The 7,243-nt window shown below is 35.4% G+C and overlaps 1 protein-coding gene across 1 annotated transcript in view; it reads right to left on the bottom strand.

Moving 5' to 3' along the window:
- Positions 1-7,243, bottom strand: part of CDH7 (cadherin 7, type 2) — a 69,225-nt gene that overhangs the window by 6,723 nt on the left and 55,259 nt on the right. The window contains exons 7-10 of the mRNA XM_008941827.1: positions 7,012-7,148; positions 4,924-5,045; positions 3,178-3,295; positions 898-1,149 (exon numbers count right to left, since the gene is read on the bottom strand). Coding sequence (XP_008940075.1) covers positions 898-1,149; positions 3,178-3,295; positions 4,924-5,045; positions 7,012-7,148 — 629 coding nt within the window. The remainder of the gene's footprint in view (positions 1-897; positions 1,150-3,177; positions 3,296-4,923; positions 5,046-7,011; positions 7,149-7,243) is intronic.

Here is a 7,243-nt window from a genome sequence, read left to right as displayed (position 1 = left end):
CTTTCCCTTAGGCTGACATGAAGAGCGAGGGAATAGAAAAATCTCTCTATTGATAACAACATTTCAGAAAATTATTGTGCACCCTTCTTAATACGTGAACTTTCTGACAACAAAAAAACCTGCACTTTTAGTCATTTGCTTCCTGAAGGATGATCCTTCATTTTTACTCCTTGATTTGGGGATTTCCTGCTACCATGTAGCCACTGTGTTTTAGGACTAAATGTGAAATGAAAGGTGCTAACCAAACTAACATGTTGACACTCTTCCACTGTTTTCCACTGTCTTTTATCTAGTTGCAGTTTCACTGCACAACATAAAATTTAACTGTGCTATCAGCTGTGGAAACAACAAAAGAAAATTCTGTAGAATTCAATATATTAAATATGATTCCCATCAGTAAATTACATGTTGTATTTTCTGAATGTTTTTTGTTCTTTGAAAATCAATAAATGCTTAAAAACATTTGCATCTCTGAAAAAGTACTGATAGTACTTTATACACACTGATAGTGGTTATGTAATATATATATATGCTGATAGTACTGTATACACACTGATAGTAGTTATACAATGAGTATACAAAACCAAACACATCCATAAATTGCATTGTCTGTCTCTTAAATATTACATTTGATGCAAGTTTTTTTGCTTTTACTTGTTATTTCATATACATACCTGGAGGCAGCATGACATAGAAACAAAGTCTCTGAAATTGAAAATCTCAAGCTAAAGATTTTGTGTGGCTGATGACACAAAATGCTCTCCTGCCTGAAAGGTTAGGTGTCCTTCTTTACAGAAATTTGGGTCAAGGCGAGGTGTTGAAGTTTGTATGCATATAAATAGATAAATAGACACTATATATTGAATGGTAAATAAGAATAAGAGGGAGAAGACATACCCAGTAGTGTCAAGACACAGGCCAATATTGCTATCAGGGCTCCGGTGCTAAGTCCTGCAGGCAAGATATAAGCTTCTGCATTGCATGTCTGAGCAATACCATCTGCATCACAGTCACAGACTCTGATGGTGAGGGTGTTAGTGCTACTAAGTGAAGGTGATCCACTGTCCACAATGAATATTGGCAAGTAGAAAACGGACTGTTCCTGTCTTCGGAACCCATTTCTTCTGGTTAATACTGTTGCAGTGTTATCTAGGTAAAGGAAGAAAATGATAAATGTAAAATGAGTGACCTTTCTAAAACACCAGCCTATAAATCATACAGTCTGTCACTTACAGGACTTTACAGGCATATTTATATTGTTTCAACAGGTATATCTTTCTTGATCGTATATTTTCAAAGCTGTGGAGATAGGATCAGCTGAGAAATTATACCTAATTAAATAAAAAGACTTCTATTTTCCATAGAAGGCTATTTAAATTTACAGAGGTCTATTTGGTTTTAGTTAAGCTCACAGTCACACATTCTTGACAGACAGTTGAAGATGAGATCATTATAAAAAAGAAAAAGAAAATACCCTTCCAAGATCATGTTAAGTATCTACGTACCTGTTTCAGGTCTAGTTTCCAAAGATCTATGTCAATTATAGATATTGTATTAATTGAAAGGATGAACATATTAACAGAAGAATAAGTTCCGAAGACCAATTAAATATTTTTGAATGAAAAAAAAATCCAGCTGGTGCATAAATACAGGTGATTGCACATCTAACAAAGACATGCACTTGTTTTCAGTCTCATCTGAGAGTCAAGATGACTAATGTCAACAGTCCAAAATATTTGGTTTGATGCTGCTCTGAGCTGGGTGATTAAAAAATCCATGTGTTCCAGCAAATATTTACAAAAGTTACTGTGTTCAACACAGGTTCACAGTTCCGGAGAAGTAGGGAGTTATATCTCCTAAAATGTATAGAAAAGGTCGGTCTGTCTATCTACTTTTCTCTTTCTAGACAGATATATTAATAGTCCTATAAAGTTATCTTATTATATCATCTTTTATGACCTACCTGGCAAAATATGCAATTCTTCGTATGGCATCATATGAGAAATGCATAAAATCAATTAACATCAAAAGAGGCCACTGCTCCCATGCCTTGTGACTCTATCGATTTTATTGGCATTGCCAAAAGTCTATTATTACTTTTTCCAAATGATAAGTTCTCTGGAAGAGGGCCTTTCTTTTTCTAAAATACTTTACAGTACTTGCAGCCATGTCAGATTTCTGAATAGAGTCTTAGTCTAATGGATTTTTGTTATTTTGATCGTTATTACTACTACAGTCTTTAGTTTGGAACCACAAGCTGCTCATATGAAGCAAATTAAGCATATCAGCAACTACATACAGGATAAAGTAACAACAGTGTGAAAGAACTTTATTAGGTCACGTTACAGTACTTCATGAATGTTGTTCAAAATCTCTGTATAAACAATATCCTTCAGTACACCATATGTCTGTTTTTCTTGGTTTATTAATAAGGATAACTTTTTAGTTCTCATTTAGTACTGGTCTATAAAAGAGCAATTCAAGAGTAACACAGTGTCTATTTAGTTTTATTTGATTCAGCTAATAGCTAAACCAACTGATACATGCCCAGCTGCTGTACTATGCAGTGTAACTAATGAGAACACTAATTGGAATCACGTTCTCAGATATTTTAACTAATAAAAACGTGATGTCAATGGGTGTCTTTGCGTAAGTCTTTGGGGAAATAGTTATAAAAAGTCTGTGTAAATATTGCAGGCAGTTTCCATTATTAAAAACAATCTTCAATAGGTGGCATACTTACTGGAAAGATATCTTTTTCTAAAAAAAAAAAATAAATAAAGACGTCAATGTACTGTGCACTCATTTTATATGCCTTGAGTTATATTAATAAAACATGAATTACTGGACATTTTTCAGTCACTGCCTCAAGGTAAAATCTAGTTTAGATAAAAACCTATAAATACAAGAAAAAAAAAAAATGTGAGAAGAGTGACTCCTGAAAAAAAGAAAAAAAAAGAAAATTTGCAGCTGCCGTTTGGCTCAAGGCTTTAAGTGATTCAAACAACTGTTTAATTCCCTTCACAAATAGTCCACAGATAAAATTATTTTGCAGACTGATTGTAGTTTAATTTATGTCCTTACAAAAATAGACTTTTATGTAGGTCACAATCAGCAGGATATATTCAAAACGAGAGTTGTTAGTGGTGAATATTTACCCAAACAAAATGTCCTTACCTTTGTTGTCCTGGAGTGTAAAATTGTGGTTATTTGCTGCCTCTGCTGTTAAACTGAAGTAGAACTGATGGCCATTTGGTGGGTCGTCTTTATCAATTGCACTGATTTTCTGGATCACCTGTTTTGAGACATTCAAAACGGAAGAAATTGAGACACCAACTTTCTTGGCCAAAAGAAAGGGCCTGTGAGTTAGGTCCTGTCCCTCACCAGAGCCTGGAGTATAAACTGCATAGCAGTGTATTTTCTACATGGCCCTTAATGTAAGAATCAGTGGTTGCAATCAACGTTGTAAACTTGCACAAGGAGACAATGATGCTTTTAAGTAGTTGATTTTAAGAATTAATTTTTTAACATCATGAAAAATAAAAAGCCAAGTAATGAACGTATTAAAATTTTCTGGGATTTCTTTTTTATTATTATCATATTTTTCCAAATTCTTTTTTTCTAAAGTTGTTCAAAACCAGTCTCTGTAAAAAGTGTAACCATTGCTTAAAATCCATAAAGAATGGATACTCAGAGCTAACAGTTCTGGTTAGATCACGGAAAGCAAAGTACTCCAATACCAGCACATATATTCTGTATTTCCCATGAACATGAGCTGATAATCATAGTGTTTTTTCCTATTAAGGATTTAAATCACAATGTGATTTTGAATTGTGGAATAAACAACATATGCCACCAGACAGACGACATTCTATGAGCACAGAACTGAAGGCACACAGTGCAATGTCTCCCAGGGAATATGTGGGGTCTACCAGAAACACATATCAGCTTCCTGGGAGAAAGGAGGGACTGAGAAAATATATATTTACCAGGTAGAGAGGAAACACCCAAATAAGAGAAACACCAAGGATAAACAACACCAGATACGTTTAGTTGAGCCTAGGACTATTTGAAGACATTTGGGGAGCTAGAAAAACTGGGAAGTATGGTAGGAATACATCTCCCTTGTAAAATTTATGGCCTTATGACCCATGCTTCCTAACAGAAATAAAAGCTTGTACTCATTTAGGAATGGTGGGCCTTTGGTCTCAGAATATATACCTCCCAGCAAAATTAGGAGGAAGTACACATTCTTAATATTATTTAGTATTAGGCGAGTTTACCAAAATGTGTCAGTTTCAGGTTGTTCAACTAGAAAAAAAAGGCTCCAGGAACACTTTTACTGTGGCCTTTCTATACTTAAAGGAGGCATATAAGAAAGCTGAAGACAACCCTGTAAGCAGAGACTGTTGTGACAGGACAAGGGTTTTAAACTAAAAATGGGTAGCTTTAGACTAGAGAGAAGGCAGAAATTTTTTACCATGAGGGCAGTGGAACACTGGCCCAAGTTGTTCAGAGAGGTGCTAGAAGCCCCATCCCTGGAAACATTCAAGGTCAGCTTGGACAGAACTGTGAGCAACCTGATCTGGTTGAAGATGTCCCTGAAGATGTCCCCTGCTCACTGCAGGGGGGCTGGACTAGACCTTCCAACTCAAAACATTCTATGGTTCTGTGATTACATCAGTAAGAAAGACAGAGATTTTAACAATGTCTTCAACAAGGAGTTTTTACACTGAGTCCTTCTCTTCAGATGTATGGTAAAGATGTAAAGGTTTGATTAATATTTGCTTGTGCTGGACATCAAAACATCCTTTTTACTGTCATAAGCTGATTATATTTTATCTTAAAGCTGGCAGACTTTCATAAGGAATGGCTGCCTATCTGATAAAAGTAAGTATAAAAAAAACCCTATCAAAGCCATACCTGACCAGGTTGAGCATTTTCACAGACAGTTGTCTCATATTCCATGGCAAATTCAGGGGCATTGTCATTGATGTCGAGGATAGTGATGGCTACATAACCTCTCCCAATCTGTGCTGGATTCTCTACAGGAAAAGAAGCCAAAAAAAACCCCAAAACAATCAAGAAGAGCTCTTTGCAAGTTATCCTTAAGGTCCGCACATTTTTAATTTGCATTCTTCTTTTGCATGTACATATCAAATCAATTACAATCCATCCTAGAAAGTCAAAGGAAGCTCTTGACTTGATCTTGTGGACTTACTGGAAACAATGTTTATGTTTTCTAGCCCCTTCAATTACACTTCCAGGAATAATCTGATAATTACTAACAACTAATCACACCATTGAATCACATCATATGGAAGGTTAAGAGCAAAATGATGTAAAAACATTTCCAAGAGGTAAAGCTAGCCAGAACAGCTCTAATCATATTGGGAATAGCATGATTATTATGGGTTAAATAATTTTTTTTTTGTTGCAATTCAGACTGATCAGGCTGTTAAAAAGTTAAAAACAGAATTTCATCAGCTATGTACAGCAGAAGAAAAAAAGGAAGCTGTGTTCCTAAGCAAATCCCCAAGTATTTAAAGTACACACACAACTAAGTATTTCAACACTGCCATTAACATGGTAAACACCTTAAATATGAATCACATTCTTAAGCTGATGTCCATCTCAAGCTAAAATACAAATCTGTTCAGGGTCCAATGTCATCTTTTAATCTTAAGCAGTAGATATTTTTGGACTAAGCACAAAAGACATCAGTGTGTGCTATACTTATTTTGCTAGATAACACTTCTGGTTCAGAGCAAGAAAGAAAGACCTTGCATTATTGTTTTACCACAAGTGGTGATATTAGTGACAGAGTAGGGTAGAACAAAAAACTGCATAAATCTTCAAATCTGTATCTATCTTTCTATAGAGTACTGCAACCACATTTTAGGTAGATTATGTTTTTAAAGCAGTGCATCCAAAGGTAGATCAAAGTGGTTTGGTTTGGTTTTTTTCCACATATGAAGTGCCAGAGGAGTAAGGAATTTTGACACAAACTTTTTCCTCTGTTAATCCAAGCTTACTGACAACCAAGCAGGCTATGAACATACATTAAAGCATTGGAAGGTAACACTTGTGCTCCTAAAGTCTCACTGTTTTCAGTTATGTCCCCTGGCTACCTTGCCAGTTTTGTTACTACCAAGGAAAATTTTTGTTTTCCGTGCTGGCCTTCTACACCAAAATTCTGCTCCTGAGAATACTAGATAAACTCATACAGACACTAAATGACAAATGATAGCTTTCAGGTTAAATATTAAATTAACCTCATAGAAAGCAAGAACTCAGGATTGTTAAAATAGCAAATCAGAGAACCGATAACTTTCGTTATCACAGCCCAACAGAGTAGTAATAAAGATGAGATTTGAAGAAACACATTCTTCAAATATAAAGCAAAAAAGATATCATTTTTCACAGGATGTATTCAGAGATGAACAAGTTTAGGGTTAAACTTGCATTAACAGAATTCTTGTTGTATGCACGGGAAGGGTTCGATCCTTCCCACTTTTCATCTTGCACCAGAAGGATATCAAGTACAAAGGACCCTCCACAGTCTTACCTTAGAGTCAGGAAAGTGAAACCACACCAGCATTCTCATCCCCTTTCCTTCACATGTTTTAAGAATGCTGTGTTTGACCAACAGCAATCAACTCTAAGCCAGTGTCATCACTAAGATGGGCTAACTGCTCTCCTCTGTACTCTCTATCATGTTTCTTCTAATGATACTTGGCCTGAGATTGCTGAGTTAGCATATTTCATCTTGCTTTGTACTTGTTTTTCAGAAGTCAAAAGACTATACAAAGTGTAAGTTGAAGGAAAGGGCAAATACTTAATTGGTTGTATTTGTTAATTTTTATCCCATAGATCTCTTTTACATTAAGAAGTTATTTTTTATCTGGCATGGTTTGAAACTGTCATAATTTCTCTCAATGCAGCTAATCACAACCAAGCCTGAATTTTTACATGTAAACAGCCAAAAAAAATCTTCAGATTGTTACTTACGACTCTCCATAGCCAAAACTGTGATATTATGAACAGCATTAGTTTCCCTGTCCAAAGATTTGGCAGTTGTAATGACTCCACTGTTGGCATCAATATTGAAATACCTCTCCAGGTCTGTGTTTCGATCTATTGAGTACCTAGGTGAAGGATGAAAGAAAACTTTTGATTTATGTGCAATTATGGTTTGTAAAAATGTTTCATTGATTTCTTACTGGAGAGAGTTTCCACTCTT

Source organism: Merops nubicus, unplaced genomic scaffold, assembly GCF_000691845.1.
Source record: "Merops nubicus isolate BGI_N331 unplaced genomic scaffold, ASM69184v1 scaffold18906, whole genome shotgun sequence".
NCBI lineage: Eukaryota > Metazoa > Chordata > Aves > Coraciiformes > Meropidae > Merops > Merops nubicus.
Note: the sequence above shows the minus strand (reverse complement) of the source record. Positions and strands in the feature narration are given on the sequence as shown.